Source organism: Pinus tabuliformis, chromosome 6, assembly GCF_031772625.1.
Source record: "Pinus tabuliformis cultivar Carrire ecotype Pingquan chromosome 6, CPIR1, whole genome shotgun sequence".
Lineage (NCBI taxonomy): Eukaryota > Viridiplantae > Streptophyta > Pinopsida > Pinales > Pinaceae > Pinus > Pinus tabuliformis.
The window spans coordinates 222,935,332-222,952,320 of NC_142292.1; the positions used below are offsets into that span (position 1 = coordinate 222,935,332).

Sequence of the window (16,989 nt, forward strand, 5' to 3'; positions counted from 1 at the left end):
AGGATGGACTCAACAACAGGTTTATCATTAATTTTCTATGGCAGCTAGTCACTCTTGAACATTGACACTTTTGCTTCTTGTCAGGTTGGGACATCCATACATCATAATTTGGCCTTCCGCGGGTTTGGGTCATCATTCTAGCCTCATTCCATCTAATTCATGCCGTCTCCTTCGAGCCTCTGATCCCTTGGTGCCTGAATGCTGCCACCCCCCTCTGGAGTCGTGTCGCCGACATGTTCAAGAGTATAATCCTTCTACAATTTACACCCTCCTCTTCTCCTCTGATACTCTATTTTGCCATCTACCACTTGTTCCTTATCTCATGTTGTTGATGGGGGAAACATTATGGCCCTCCTGCGACAGGTTGTCTCCTGTCGACATCAGCTCATTATCCAGGAGATTGATCTAGAGATCCCCTTTTGGTACCTTGGAGCTTGCATGCCTCAATGGCAAGTTCTTCGCACCTGACGGTCGACTTTCATCATTGGTCATCAATTGGGTGATTCCACGAGTGTTCAACTTCAGCTCCTTTTTCACACTTCGTGGATTGTGCTAGACAGTACCTTGAGAGCCATTGGCATTATTGGTGGTTTCTCTCGCGCTTGTTAACGGTTTTCATCATTGACCGGTAATCAAGCGATTTTCTATCATGCTCGACCTCAGCACATCTATTCGCATGTTAGAATTTGTACTATGATCGGATGGGTTCAAGACCTCGAACTCAAATTACACATGTTCGGGTTGCGTGGATTGGTTTATGATTACATGACTCATTGATGGATGGCTGCGACCATACCTGAGTCTTCATGGATGGCTACGACCATACCTTTATCATCATCATGGTCTCGTTAGCTAGATGGCTGCGTCCATACCACAGACCTATTTTGTATGTCTTTTGGATGGCTGCGCCCATGCCTAGACTACATGTAGTTCATCATCAAAGATATCAGTTGTACTTGCATGCAGGTTCTTCCAGATGGTGTTCCAGTTTAGTCAGTTTCATAAAGCATTTCACCCCTCCCTCTCTCTTGGGCTTCATACTTTAGGGGGCATCTGTTACATAGTAATTTGTCACTGTCTTCACTCCAGTATTCCTACTGTGTCATGTGTCCAAAGTCATTCATGCTAATGTTAGACAAATGCTCTCTGATGTTGCCGAATGACCCACTTTTCCAAAGGTTTCTGCCTCATCGCGCCTGTTGGCTAAATAAACGCGCTGAAGGGCGCCCCAAAATAGCCCAGAAGCGCTGTCATCACAGAAGTACACCTGATTCCCGTGATGGTCCGATTTTATGTGCCAGCACAACTGTCTCTTGTAATCCTGAGCGATGATCTGACTAGCTACATTATTCAATAGCGATGTCAGCGCGAAAGTCTAATTATGTGCCCGCGATGATCCAAATTGGGCGAATTTGTTCCAACAATCGGCCTTCCAGATGACTCCAGACCTGGTTGTTGGCCTAGTTTATGTTGCCCTCCTTTCTCTGGCGTGGCTGTTCTGTCATTTGTGCTACCTTCCTTGGAGATAAGCTCACTCTTCCACCTTTCATGGAGACTCCTTCTCCTATTTAAACTCTCACCATTGCTATGTGATGCTAGTTTGGAGTTCTTAGTTTTGGAATGGTTGCTGATAGTGCTGTTAGTATTTGTGAGTTTGCTAGATAGCTGGTGTGAGTGTGGGATTGTTGATAGCTTGAGGAAGGTTGTGAAGTGCCTTTGATCTTGTGTAAAACTTGTGAGTGAGAGAGACTTGTGTATTTGGAGATCCATCTTCAAGAGTGAATGCTTGAGGAACATGCTGGCTGGATCCTTCTGAGAAGGCTTGTGACGTCAAGACTTTGGTTGTAAGCTTACTCTTATTTCATTATTAATGCAATCAATGATGTTTTCCTATGTCTTGTATGTAATGTACTTGATAGCTCATGACTTCTTGACTTTGTGAGTAAATAGATCATTGTTGTTCTGGTTACGTGCTTTGTTTATTTCATTTGCATTGTTTCAAGTTGATTACTCATTAGGAGAAGGAAGTGGAAGCTGGAGCGGCGCAACAGAACTCCATCGACCACTGGTTGAGGTAGGCCTCCAACTATTACTGTTTAAGGAAAGCTATTGTTGATCTGTCCTTGTTTGTGACTAGACCCACTCTAGGGCTAGAGGGTTTGCCTCTGTCCGCAGAGGGAACACTTTCTTGCATCATACAAAGGTACCAGACCTCTTGGAAGGATATTTTCCTTTAGATGCAATATCTTCAATTCAGAGCCTTTCTTATCCAATTCCTCCTTCATTTGATTTATGAGACTCTCCTTATATGCATCTCCCTGTTCATTGTCCCTTTCCCATCTCATTCTAGCAAACTTTTCTTTCATTAGCAAGGAATTTTCTACCTGCTTGTCATTTTCAAATACTTGCCAATGACCATTGTTATCTGGAACAACAGGTCTATGTCTCACCTATACCTTGTACTTTCCTTTAACATAAATGGGCATGTCAAAATCATAGGCCGAAGTAGCCAATGCATCTGCAACAACATTGTCTTTCCTTAGAACCATTGAAAAACTATATTCAACAAAATTATGCAAATAATTGAGTACATCATTCCGATAGGCTCGCATGCAAGAATGCTTGGTTTGGTATTCACCTTTGACTTGCCTAACCACCAACTCAAAATCACCAAAGACAATAATTCTTTTAGCCCCTGATTTTTTCAAATTCCTGAAACCCAAAATCAGAGCTTCATATTCCACCATATTGTTGGTACAATCAAACTCCACTTTATATGAACTCAATTTTGACTTACCAATTTTTGGACTTATAATCCACACCCCCACTTCAGTTCCTTCTCTGCTTGCTGCTCCATCGAAATGCATGGTCCAAACTTAATGTTTCTTCCTTCCTTTACCATCTATTTCGACTTTGAAATTTTCATATTTTTTGAGGGCAGACTGGTTGATCTGTCTCTCGCTTTCATTTATGTCCTAGCCTTCTCTTTTAAGGTTGTCTAATTCATAAATTTGTTTTGCAGATGTTTGTTTATCATTTCTCAAAACATCTGACTCCATTTCTATGTCTTCCTTCTTTTTTACAACCAATTTACTTTGGATGTCCTACCTTGAATCCTCATGCAAAATTTATTTTTCCTGAATGATGTCCCCCTCTTCTTCAATCTCTGAAACAAGACCTTCATCCATGGGACAACTCGAATTAAACAGAAGGAATTAATCTACATTAGAATGGACAACATAGACTGGATGGTTAACATGCTTGTCCTCACTGTTGATCATATACTGCATGAGAGGCTCTCTGTATAACCTTCTCATCTTTCCTCCAAAATATGGAATTGTAATGTATGACATGTCAGTTTGTAATGCTCCATTCAGTTTTTCCATCCAAGATCTAGACAATAACATACCATACCTGGGAGGTATGTCTGCCACCACGATGTCCATCACCATGCATTTAGAAGGAATCTGAGTCAAGGATATTGCTAGATCTTTAATTAAATCGAAACATTTCACCTTGTTGGAATCAAATGAGTAAAGGTCCTTGTATGGTCATGTAATGTCTAATTCCAACCTCTCCATAATCACCTTTGGCATTAAATTATGTGATGACCCAAAGTCCAACATAACATTGTGTAGGATTTGTTCATGTACATTCAAACTAACATAAAAGGGAGGAATATCACCATCCTGCGTTTTATCCTCAATTTTTTGCTAAAGATGATAGCTGGATGATCATCCACTATATTAACTGTATCATAGGTTTTATCTACTTTAAGTGCATTTAAAATCTGAAACCTATATTGATCATTTCTTACTAATTCACCAAGAGGAATAGAAATTTTCAACTTAGCAACTTCAGCTTCGAGATTAAATAGACTTGTTACTTTTTTAGTCTCCTTGTGAACAACATCCTTCTTTTCTGCAACCTCTTTGTCTTTGGGTATGCTGTCCTTCTGCTGCAAAATAGTGATAGGAGGCTCCTTCATTTGGGCACTTGTGCTAGGAATATATTTCTTTTGAGCACTTGTACTGTGGAGGAGATTTTTAAAACCATTGGCAAGCACTTCTTTCCTTGTTGCACTGCTGATTGGTGCATCTTTCTTTGCTGCATTACCTCCCATAGTCCTATTCCTCAAATTATACTACTGTTGCACTTGCATTATATCATTTTGAAAACCATTTCTATATTCCTCTGAGTCAATCATAAATGTGTCATTTTGGGATTGGGACAGCAATAGTTCTTCATATTTCGCTTCACAATTTTCAAGATGATCATATTCTTCATCCTCTTTGGTCAAATAAACCTCCTACTTCCCATCACCAAAAAATAAAATCTGATCTTAAGGAGTTTTCTCATCTTCCTCATCTTGATCTTGAGCAAATTGTTGTTGGAATGGTGGTATTATTTGATGTTGTGATTGTTCCAAACCTTTCTACTCCTGAGGTTTGTTCGGAAACTATGGCTACCTTCAAAAACCCAAATTTGTAATTTGTGGACCAATCTAGGTCTCTGGAACTACTGTTCGGTCAGCCAAGGAGATTTTCTCCATCATCTTCTCCATTGACTTAACCAATGTTTCAAATTTAGAATCTGAGGAAGTTGAATTATGCTCCTTTATGATGCCTCTCTTCTCGGACTTCAACTTAGAATTTTTCACTAATAGATTAACCTCCACATTGACTGCATTATTTTGGATGTCCTCCAATGTTGCCGAATTTCTTTCTCTGATTTTATAAGCCATTTTAGGGTCAAAAGAATCCGGATAATGTAGTAAGGCCAACCCAGGAGGAGGATTAATCTATGGAAGAATTGAATTGTACAATTTGTTGAACCTTGTAGAAAAGTCTTGAACAAATTCTCTGGGCTATGTTTTAAAGTTGTTGTACTTAGCCAAGATCTGCAAAGGCCTCTTCTTTTCACCCCAACTTGAAAAGAAAACATCTTCTAACTCTTGATAATTTGCAAATTCTCCCAAGTGAGAACTCATGAACCATTTCTTGACATAATTGGAAAAACTCTGAGCAAATAATCTCATTTTAACATCATCATGGTCTACTTCCTCCAAATCCATGAAATCACTGACCTTGTCAACATAATGCTTAGCAGTGATTTCTCCTTTGCCATCATATTGTGGAAGCCTCTACCCATAATTTAGAGGTAGATCATGAAGTTGAGCAGGCAAAACCAAAGGAGCATATCTTGTTGCCATAACTACTACCTGAGTAGTTTTGTGACTAACAGGCGGTGTAACAAAAAAAATAGAGGATGGAAGAACTGGATGATTTAAAGTCGAAACTAAGGATGAAGGATTTTGAACTGAAGTCAAAATAGAGCCAGTAGTGAAAACAGATTGAACAGGGATATTTCTCTGAGATAGGACTGTGTTTTCAACAGCTTTCTGAACTTTGTCAACTAGACCTTTGAGTTTACTGAACTGCTGGATGATATTCTGACTAAACTCAATCCTTGGGGATGATACACAAGAACTTAAATTGTCTGAATCTACTATAATTTCAAGGATACTAGAACAAGACCTCGTTCTAAACAATGGGATTTCATAAGAAATTTCGGGTGAGGAAACAAATTTCCTGATAGGACAATAACTAGCTTGACTTTCCAACACCACTCTCTCCTTCCTGAGGAGCTTTTCAGGATCAAAAACCACTATAGGAGGATTTGGGTCAGGGTTTTGCCTGGTGAACCTCCTAGAAGCTAGATCTTCTCAAACAAGGATGCATGCAATGAAAATTTCTAACAATCAAAAGAATATTTACAATTAAGCCTATGATGTAAATTTTGGACATGAAACTTCTTGGGATAATTTAAACTTTCGAATCCCCGAAAATTGTGCCACTATGTTATCACTCCGTAAATCCCTTTAGGCTGAAGAAAGGGCCACAAAGGTAACCAAAAACCACTTTCGGCTAGAAAATTGGACTTTCTAGTCGGAGGGGGATCCCTCAACTAATGAAAACTAAAGATTTGACTCTATAGCATACAGAGAACAGTTCTAGAAATGTTTGGATTTTGATAATGAAGGTGGTAGAGGATTCTAAGAAAAGCTATTGACAATAATAGTGACATCCCTATGGTGACATGTTGATGTATCTCCAACCAACTTTATAAATGGAGGCTTAATTAGTACAGTTTTTGGAATGAATAACGAAATTGTAGTATAGAAAAGGTAAGAGTATCAAGACATTTACCAAAAGAGCAGAAATAATAACATTTTATCACTACAGCTCAGATCAATAACCATCAAGAAGAAAAGACAATACTTTAAAGGCATACATATTTAATTTGCAACTCAAATATACTCAGTTCAATTAGACATGAGCATATAAGATGAATTCAAGTACATAGAAAATAGACAAGAGATAAGTTAGGCGTAGGAGGAAAAGCTACTATTTTTAAAGCATATTTTTGTCCTTTTGAAAGAAAAAAAAAACTACTTTTATTAAATTTACTTAAAAAGTCTTCAGACTGATCAACATGATTGAAATAGAAAAAACACCAAAAAGTTTCCTTTCTGACTGTTGAAAATCCTTCACAACACCCAAAGCTTTATCCTTCTAGAACTGACACGTGGCAAGAAGATGAGGTGATGATATGGACACCACAGGTACTCCACATCAGCATCTTCAAAACCTGACAGGTGGCCATCATCCAGTGTATGTGAGATAGTCAGAGCATGGGTTGTGTAGCGAGTACGCAACATCTGCATAGTGCCTGTGTAGCAAAATTGCTGCAACTATTCTCCGAATGCCTTTCATTGCTCTTGAATGCCATCATGACACTATATTATGATCATATCAACTTCAACATATTAACACATCATAAAATTAAGACAAAACTTGAGAATAAGAAAGAAAGCCTGATCATTTCCTTTTCCTCTTGCTTGATATTTTACTGCTAGAAGCCTTGATGTTGGGAGTCTTGGACTTGGAATTTGGAGTAGTGAGGTCATGTTGCTTCACAGGTGGTGATAAATTAGGTGTGGCTTTGGATTTAGGATCAAATTTAGGCATTTTCATGAGCGGAGGTATTACATCAACTCCCTCATATCTCTTCAGCAATCTATGTGCCTCCTCTAAATCTTGCCTCATAGTTCTCAGCTGTGCATTCAGGACCAAGTTTCTAACATAAAAATTTATGCATTGTCTCCTAACTGGTTGTGACCACTTGACAAAATGCTTACTCCTGTCAAGAGCTTTGGATGCCTCTTTGACTTCATGGTCACAATTTTCAAGAATATGTTGAATGGAATTTTTATACTCCAGATTTTGTTGCCTGAATTGATTGACCTAGTCTTTGCTTTCTACTAACTGCTCCAGGCACCTCTGATACTCTTTCCATTGACTGAATGTGGGTTTACCAGGTGCTTTAACTATTTGTTTAATTTGTTTCACATATTTAAACTTTGATTTAAACACCTTGACTACTGGCTCACTAGTCCCCACTACAACATTCTTGGATTGTTAAGCAAAAGCAACATGCATTTTCTTTCGTTTGGAACTTGCTGCAGGTGACTCTATCTTGTCTTCTACTGGTTTAATAGCTTGTTTTATATTCTTGTTCTATTTCTCCAGAAATGTTATTCTCATCTGGTTTTTAAACAATGCCTCTCTCATCTTTATTATCTTAGGATCCTATTCTTTTTACTGCACAACACCTGTCTCAAGTGGTGCAATGTCCTCATCATAGTCTGATTGCGCCATTTCTGGATCCTTGAACTCATTCACTTTATCACCAACCTGTACATCTGTCTGCTTGTCTTAAAAAATTTCCACAATTTCTTGAGGGGTTGCCTCTTCCTATGTTTTTTTAACTCTAGAGCTTGTTTAGGGTCTCATCATAGACTCATCTTGGACCTTATCTTCAAATTTGACCTTAAGTTTGGCTTGTTGAGCTAATGTTTCCTGTTCTTCTGTTCCTTTGTCTGTCTTGTCATCCTCCATCCATTGCAATTCAGCTTTCTTGCTCAACTTGCCTGGCTTGGCACCTTCCTTCTTTATGGGTTTCATTTCCATGACTGAATGATTTTGGAATTTCTTGCTTGGGATGCTCTTTATCTGTCTTCATTGATGGTGACCCAGTTTGGTGGCAAGAGGTCAATACTTGCAAGAAAATCAGGCCAAAGAATTTTCTTTCTTTCAACAACATGATTAACTAAGATTTTTATTAAAGAGAAATGGAATAGACTTGAAGCATGGTTATCCTTTTGAATTTGTACTTTGGTGGCCATTAATTCTAGACTCTTAAGCAAGAAATAAGGGAGGTTCATTGGCTTTCTTTGATTGAAATGCCATAGTAAGCTAAGATGGTACTGGTATATTCTACTGAACCTACCCACATAGGTGAAGTATATTTGCATAACCTTCAGAAGGTCTACATACTTCTCTTGAATATAAATGTCAGGGAAGGTGGAAGCAAACTACTCAAGATACTTTGGTTTCACAAACTACTTGTAAGCCAAAATGTCTAACTCGTCCCCCTTGAACAATTTCTGCCCTGCTATTGGGAGATTGGTTGCATCAGCTATAAACTTCTCAGTTAATACAATCTCCAAGTCTCCTAGTTTCACTCTGCTGTCTTGAAAATTGAGAGAAAATAAACTAGCAAGTTTGGCATTGTGACCTACTTTCTAAATATTCTGATAGAAAGGGATGCACTCCGTGTTCTAAAAATCCACTCTAATGGCAGGGGATGAATTGAGTAGACTCAAAGTGCTAGGTTAGGTGTGTACAAGGTCTCCTCCATTTTTTCTAGTAACAGGGGCCATCCTATCTCAACACCTAGTAGATTGATTTTGACTTTAGGTTATGGTTACGTGTGCAAACCCAAAGGAATGAATATAGGCTGGAGTGACAACACAACTTTACATAAGCAGTTGTAACAATAGGGGGGTGACAACATAGTCTATGTGGTGGAATACAAGAAATAGACCTTTGGAAATTTAAAAGACATCTAACATTCATTTGCTTTAGGAAACATTCATCATCCAAATTTTAAGTCTACAACAATGCGACAACACACTTAGAGGCAAGACTATGTTTTTCAAATAGAATAGAGTGTGCGCAACACACATTTTTAATAGGTACATACACAATTTTGACACAACAACTAGGAGAACTAGCAATGAGAAATTTCAGGGGAGGTGAATGGCTCCTTGCCTCTCCAATATCTGCATCCAAACTGTGTGCTGAAGATTAGTCTAAGATGCAACCCTTCTCTGTGCAAAAAAAATGCAGTGCCATGTTGGAACTATTCTGCAACCTGTAAACCTCCCTACGACTCCTGATCTTCTCTACGTTCTTTGAAATCCCTTGCGATATTTGCTTTGGAATAAAACTAGTCATCTCATTCCCTACATGAGGGACAAGTCCATCATCTGTGAGCAATCATGTAGGAAATTGGTGGCCTTTACAATGATTTGAAATTATTCTACTGCTGTAGCAAGATTGACATGTAACACACTTTCCTCATGAAATTTCACATGATTGAAAAAGCTTTGTTCAATTGTTATAGGGTGGCGGAGGATTTAGATATGATAACTTTGGTAACCAAAGTATGTTAAGGGTGAAAAGGACGATGGGTCAATCATGGTGGGTAATGATGTTTGGGAAAGGGGATAGTTTAGGCCTAGGGAAATGTAGTTAGGTGAAAATAAGGAGAAGGGTTTAGGCCTAAAATAATCAATAGGAGAAATGTAAACATAAGGGAATGAGGGGAAGTAATGAAATGAGGGAAGAAGGATATATGTAGAGGGATTAATATCATGTTTAGCAAAGGCATAGGTCAAAACATTAATGATTAGGACCTTTTCAAGATCCTTTCTTCAATAGGAGACACTTTGACCATATTACCAACCCATCATCACCTAAAACCCAAACTCAACAATTTGTTACACAACTTTCCCATACAATAGACATTCCTTCCCAATGACTGACCTTGATGACCAAAGTGATAACCTGACTAATGATGACTCCTTTGAGCAGTGATAGGTCAAAACATGACAATGAGCAAAATTATGATTTTTACCTTCTTTAAAACAACAAATAATTAAGTCGAGGTGCCTTTCGACTGATAAACTAACCTACTCTAACATGGGCTCCATTGGGGATGAAAACCTCCCTGTGAGGAGCCAAGAATGACACCGAAGACTAGTAGCCTTCCCATTGGGCAATATGATCATAATATGAAAAAATTGATATACAAACTCTGAAGCAGGAAAACTTACTAACTAGACTGATTGTAAATGATAAAAAAACTGACTGACCAACTCAATTATTTATGGCAGCGACTAGTTAAGATTTCATGGCCTTCACTTCGGGTTTCAAATATTAACTATAACTACCCACACTTGCACAATTCAATATTAAAATGGTACAGACAATGACAAGATCCTTTAGAATCCAACTTAAGTGAGGAAATGTTTGAGCAACCCGCCATTCACAAGCCCTACTCTGACTGGCTCATCTGACAAATTTTCAAGTAAATATGCATTCTTCCCTCTAAATGCAGCAACTTTAAAAGTCCCCTTCCATAAGTTCTCAAATTTCCCATCCTTTCCCTTATCTTCATTCCGAGCATCCCATTTTAGCACCAAATATCTAATCTGAAAATCTGCTGCCTTTGTTCTTTTATCATAGATCTTCTTTATCCGGTCTTGTAACAACTGTGTATTCCTGAATACCTCTTCTCTTAATTGTTGGAGCTGGATCATTTGGCCAATTCTCCGCTACATGTCATTGGGCTCTGCTTTTGCTTCTTGTAACAATCTCATGATCGACACTCCGAGAGATGAAGGAAACAAAGCCTTTGTTCCATATACCAGCTCAATGGAGACATGCCTATGGATATTTTAGTACTCACATGATCTACCCATAGTGCATGGATCGATTTTTTGTGCCAATTCCTTTTATTCTCCTGTAACAAATTTCTAATAATGTTGACCAGACTCTTGTTGGATGACTCTGCCAAGCCATTTCCCTGAGGGTAATAAGCTGTGGAATGACCCAAACTGATGTTATATTTTTAGTAGAATTCAATCATCCTTTTTGACTTGAATGCAACGATGTTTTCCGTGATAATATTTTGCGGACAACCAAAATGGGACATAATGTTGTTTTCCAGAAATTGGATGATAGTTGCATCTGTAGCTTGTCTAACAGGGGCTATTTCAATCCATTTTGTAAAATAATCATTTCCTGTTAAATTCCATTTATGTTTCTCGGATGAGGAAGGATGAATTTATCCAATGAAATCAAGTTCCCATAGTTGAAATGGTGACTCGATTGCTATAGGATTGAGAGGCAGGGGAAGCAAATTCTTTCTACCCTTGAACATCTAACATTCCTTACAAGTGGCCATCTTCTTATAAGCATCAACAAATAAACTAGGCCAATAAAGGCCAACTCTTAAAATCTTATTCGTTGTAGTTTTCCAATATAAGTGACCACCACAATCCCCCTTATGGAATTCCTCTACTGTTGTTTGAGCCTCATCCTCCAGTAAAAAATTAAGAAACATCCCACTAGGATCTTTCCAGTATAAGAATTGGTCAATAATACAAAATTTCATTGCTTTTAATTTTAAAAATCGGGCTTTAGTTTTGGGCCAGTCTGGCGGTGCTTGCAAATGTTGTAAAACATATAGGATATTTGCATACCATGGTGAAGCAACAAATTTCTTTGGCACTTGTTGAACAACATTTTAGAGTTCTTCCTCTGTTAGGAGAACGAGAAAATTAATTTGAAGGGACTGCAAATTTGATTTTTCCATCATCTGAGCCAAACCTTGACCTTTAATCAACTTTGTCGGCTTAATTTCTATGTCATATTCAAGAATTGTTGCGATCCACTTGCTCCTCCTTCCATCTGGGTCACTTTGAGTCAAAATATTTTTAACTGCAGCACTAGGCACATAAGCCACAACATGAGAATGTAAAATGTACACCCGAAAGTCTTTCAGGGCCTTAACAAGCGCAAATTCTTGTTTTTCCATTATGTCATACTTGAGTGCAACATCTCTTAGCACCCTACTTAAAAATGCAATATGCTGTTCAATTGCCTGATAATTTTTCTGCAAAAGAACCACAACAATACTATGCTCAGATGCAAAAGAAAACAATGTGAAATCCCTTGTATAATCTGGGTTGGCCAAGGTAGGAGCACATGACAAGGCTTTTTTAACTTCACTGAATGATTTCTTACTGTATTCATTCCATTTCACTTCACTGTCCTACTTCAGCATGTTTGTAATTTTCCTAGAGATCTCAGCCAAATTGGGAATGAACCTTCTCAAAAATTAATTCTACCCAAAAAGGACTGAATTTCCTTTTTGCTCCTAGGAGCATCAATTTTCTGAATTGCTGCAATTTTGTTAGGGTCAATTTTTATGCCATCCTTCAAAATGATATGACCCAACAATTTGCCTTCCTCTAGGCCAAACAAGGACTTTTTGTTGAAATATGGCAACAAGAATATTCCAATTTAATTTGTCCTTGAATTAAATTGTGAATTAAAATCGAATTTAGTCTTAACAACTACTTGGAAATAATTAATTAATTAAATTTAAATTAATTAGTTGGAGAAATTCAAGTTAGAAGTCTTTCTAAAGTCATGCAAGAGCTATCCCTTAAATTAAGGAGATAAGATTGAGTTATATTTTAGTTGTAATTACTTAACTCAGTTTACTGAGTTAAGTCCAGTTAAATTAGTTCCAAACTGTTTGAGGAACTAATAGTGAGTTAACAGTCAGTTGATGCATTAATGCACTCAACTAGTGCTACTCCAATTAACTGAAAATTCCCTCATCAGAAACTCATGCATGTCTATTCTGAGAAAGACCCAGTTGAGATTAATGTTCAAGGACAACGTACTATCAGTTGCATGTGTTTTCTCATGGAGAAAAATCATGCATGCAGTCAAGGATTCATCCTTGAGGATTGTGCAATTTTGAAGGCTTGATTTTCCACTTGGTAATAGGCTAATCATCCAAAAGGAACATCACATGGAAATAGGAGCTTGGAGGGCAGAGAGGAAGGTTGGAGAGAAGCCAAGATTTCCTATGAGAATCTGTGAGGATTGCACTGAGAGCTGGCTAGCTGTGAGAGCTAAGGCTTTGTATAGTTCCTATGTATTTCCACCATGTATGATAATACAATTGTGTGGGGTTTTTATTTGAAACTTTCCCCAAAGTATTTTCATGTGTATTGTGCCATTGATTCTTCTTCTTCTGGTTATATTGTTCAGCTTGATCTTTAAGCTTCTTCAAATTGATAGTAGAAGGAGGTTATAGTATTCTTCTTTGATTTATATTGCATTATCGGGTTAACCTATCACAGATTTTCTACATGGTATCAGAGCTGTGAACAATATACTGAGAAGAGAATTCGAAGTTTGAAGTTCGGGGTTGCAGGTGCAAATCAAATTCATATCATACTTCAAGGTTGGCCAATGGCATTCTATAGCTTGAGACTCAAGTATGCCTTGGAAGGTAGCTCGAATTACATAGCATGGAAAGATAGAATGGAGGCTATATTAGAAGACAATGGCTTGAAGGAATTCATTGATCAAGAAATCCCAAAGCCAGCTTCAACTAATGCACAAGAGTTGGCTGAGTGGAAGAAGTGTGTGATGAAGGCGAGACGAATCATCCTTGAGGGAGTTCGAGACCATATTGTCTCGAGTATCCATGGGAAGGATACTCCATTTTCAATGTGGAAGACATTGAAGGACCTCTACCAGAACATTAGCGAGCAGAGGAAATTAGCACTCAAGGATAAGCTTCGAAGAATCAAGATAGAGAAGGGCAATACTATTTCCACATATCTGAACAAGCTCACCACCTGCAGAGATGAGCTTGGCAGTGTGGGAATAACTACTGCCGATGATGATATGGTGAGCCTCGCTCTCCTTGGCCTTCCAAAGAGTTGGAATAGCTACCAGGACTCTGTGAATGGAAGGGAGAAACTGCCAGATTTGGAATGGCTGTGGTCGGATCTTATGCAAGAGGAGATCAAGAGGAGCACACGAGATTGTTCTTCATCCAAGAATGATGATGAAGAAAATATGGCCTTAGCAAGTAAGGAAAGGAAAGGGAAGGGGAAGGCTTCCCATTTCAAATCGAATTCTTCTCATGGAGGGAAGAAGGGTGACATGTCTAAAGTAAGATGCTTTAATTGTCACAAGATGGGACATTATGTGACTAATTTCCCATCGAAGAAGTCCAAGAAGGGATCCTCGGAAGGATCGGAAGGTGAGGCATTAGCCTCTCAATTCGAAATGGACTTTACCCTCATCACATGCATGGTGTCATCGATGATGGGTTGTGTCTGGTATCTTGACAATGGAGCCTCATTCCACATGACTGGTGATAAAAAATTATTCAGTGCCTTGGAGGAGAAGGACCTCAAGATGTGCATAGAGATGGGTGATGACAGAAGGTATAGTGTTTCAGGAGTGGGCACGATTCCTTTTCAGAGGGAGCATGGAGCTCCTCTCACCTTGACAGATGTGATGTATGTGCCTGGACTGAAGAAGAACTTGGTATCGGCTACGATGTTGGAGGAAAATGTTATGATGTTGTCTTCGGTAAAGGAAAGGCGTTCCTAAGACACATAACCACAGGTTAGACCAAGAGGATAGGGATTCAGGTGAAGAATCTCTATAAACTAGAGGTAGATGATTGTGCAACATTGAGTACGAAAGAAGAATTGGTGGAAAGCCAAGACATTGGCGAGTTGTGGCATAGGTGGTTGGGCCATTTTCATCATGGGGCTTTGAAGATAATGCAGCAGATATCTACAGGACTTCCCAAAGGTAAACTGGAGCAAGTTGACACATGAAAAGGTTGTACCTTGGGAAAGTACACCAAGTCTTCCTTTCATGACTAAGACAGTCGAGTAGAGGCTATCTTAGAGCGAGTTCATACTGATTTGTGTGGGCCATTCTCGATGGCATCCACAACGAAACAAAGGTATTATGTGATTTTCATTGATGACTATTCTTGTAAATGCTGGATTTATTTCATAAAGAAGAAGGACCAAACTTTCACAAAGTTTTGTGAGTTCAAAGCTTCGGTCGAGAAAGAGTCAAGGAAGAAGATCAAGGCCTTGAGAAGCGACAACGGTGGAGAATATGTATCTCAAGAGTTTAAGGATTTCTGTGCAGCGAAAGGAATTAAACAAGAGTTGACGGCACCTCATAACCCACAACAGAATGGGGTGGCCGAGAGGAAGAACATAACTATTGTAGGGGCAGCACGGGAAATGCTACATGACCAAGGCCTACCACTTCACTTGTGGGTTGAGGCATGCAACACAACGGTCTATTTGCAGAATAGAAGCCCGCATTGCATACTTGGGATGAAGACACCAGAGGAAGATTTCTATGGTAAGAGACTAGATGTGGGTGACTTCAGGATCTTTGGCTCATCGATATATTGCCATGTGACAAAGGATGCATGGAGGAAGCTTGAGCCGATAATAGAGTTGGGGATATTTGTAGGGTACACTGATACACCTCACAACTATCGAGTGTACTTGCCTACCAGTCAGAGGACAGTGGTTCGTAGAGATCTCAAGTTTGATGAGCAAAAGGCCATGCGAGTTTCCCTTGAGAGGGAGCTCCAACTATAGGCTGTGGAGGAAATGTTGGTTCCTAAAGAGGAGAAGCCTCAGAATGATGTGGAGGAGCCACATGCAGAGGTTCTAGGAGTGGAGACATCCACTCAAGTAGAGTATTCGAGAGATGGACGGAAGCGCATAAGAGAAGTTGACAGATTGTTGGAGGATGCGAGAGAGAATGTGGGAGCACCATCTTCTCAGCGCAGACATAAGAGGTCACCTGAGAGGTACACTGGATACATGGCCCTTGCTGGGGAATGTGTTGAGACCGATCCATCTTCCTTTGAGGAAGCAATACAACAGTCGATTTGGGTTGATGCTATGGTGGAGGAGTATGACTCCATAGTTCATAATAGTGTTTGGGACTTGGTTCCGAGACCGGAGAACAAGTCAGTTGTGAGTTCTTGTTGGCTTTACAAGGTAAAGAAAGCTGCTGATGGTAGTATGGAGAGCATAAGGCAATATTTGTTGCCTGTGGCTTTTCACAGGTCGAGGGAGTGAGACTATAGGGCTTCATTGATGTAGATTGGGCAGGGAGTCCATTAGATCGGAAGAGCACATCAGGAGGGATTTTCAACCTTGGGTCAGCCACAGTTTCTTGGTACAACAGGAAACAGAGGTCAGTTACACTCATCTCGGCAGAGGCAGAATACATGGCTGCAAGTCATGCAACATGTGAGGCCATCTGGATGCGGAAAACCCTAGTTGGTTTGTTTGATTAGAGGATGGATCCAACTCTGATATATTGTGATAATCAAAGTTGTATCAAACTCTTTAAGAATCCAGTATTTCATGATAGGTCCAAGCACATCGACATCCGGTATCATCATATTAGAGACTGTGTAGTGAAGAGGATCATGTTGTTGCAGTATATTTTGACAGAGGAGCAAGATGCTGACATTTTGACAAAGTGTAAATTCGAGTTCCATAGAGACAAGATCGAGGTGGAAGATAATCCCTTTCTTGTTGAGAGGGAGTGTTGAAATATGGAAAAAAGAATATTCCAATTTAATTTGTCCTTGAATTAAAATGTGAATTAAAATCAAACTTAGTCTTAACAGCTACTTGGAAATAATTAATTAAGTTATTTTAAATTAATTAGTTGGAGAAATTCAAGTTAGAAGTCCTTTTGAAGTCATGCAAGAATTATCCATTAAATTAAGGAGATAAGATTGAGTTATATTTGAGTTGTAATTAGTTAACTCAGTTTACTGAGTTAAGTCCAATTAAATTAGTTCCAAACTGTTTGAGGAACTAATAGTGAGTTAACAGTCAGTTGATGCATTAATGCACTCAACTAGTGCTACTCCAGTTAACTGAAGATTCTCTCATCATAAACTCATGCATGTCTATTA

At 39.0% G+C, this 16,989-nt stretch overlaps 1 protein-coding gene across 1 annotated transcript; it reads right to left on the reverse strand.

Annotated features, from left to right (window-relative positions):
- Nucleotides 1–2,450: 2,450 nt before the first annotated feature.
- Nucleotides 2,451–2,867, reverse strand: LOC149258257 (uncharacterized). The gene has a single exon (XM_089408179.1). The coding sequence runs from the start codon at nt 2,865–2,867 to the stop codon at nt 2,451–2,453; it is 417 nt and encodes a 138-aa protein (XP_089264305.1).
- Between the last annotated feature and the right edge of the window lie 14,122 nt (nt 2,868–16,989).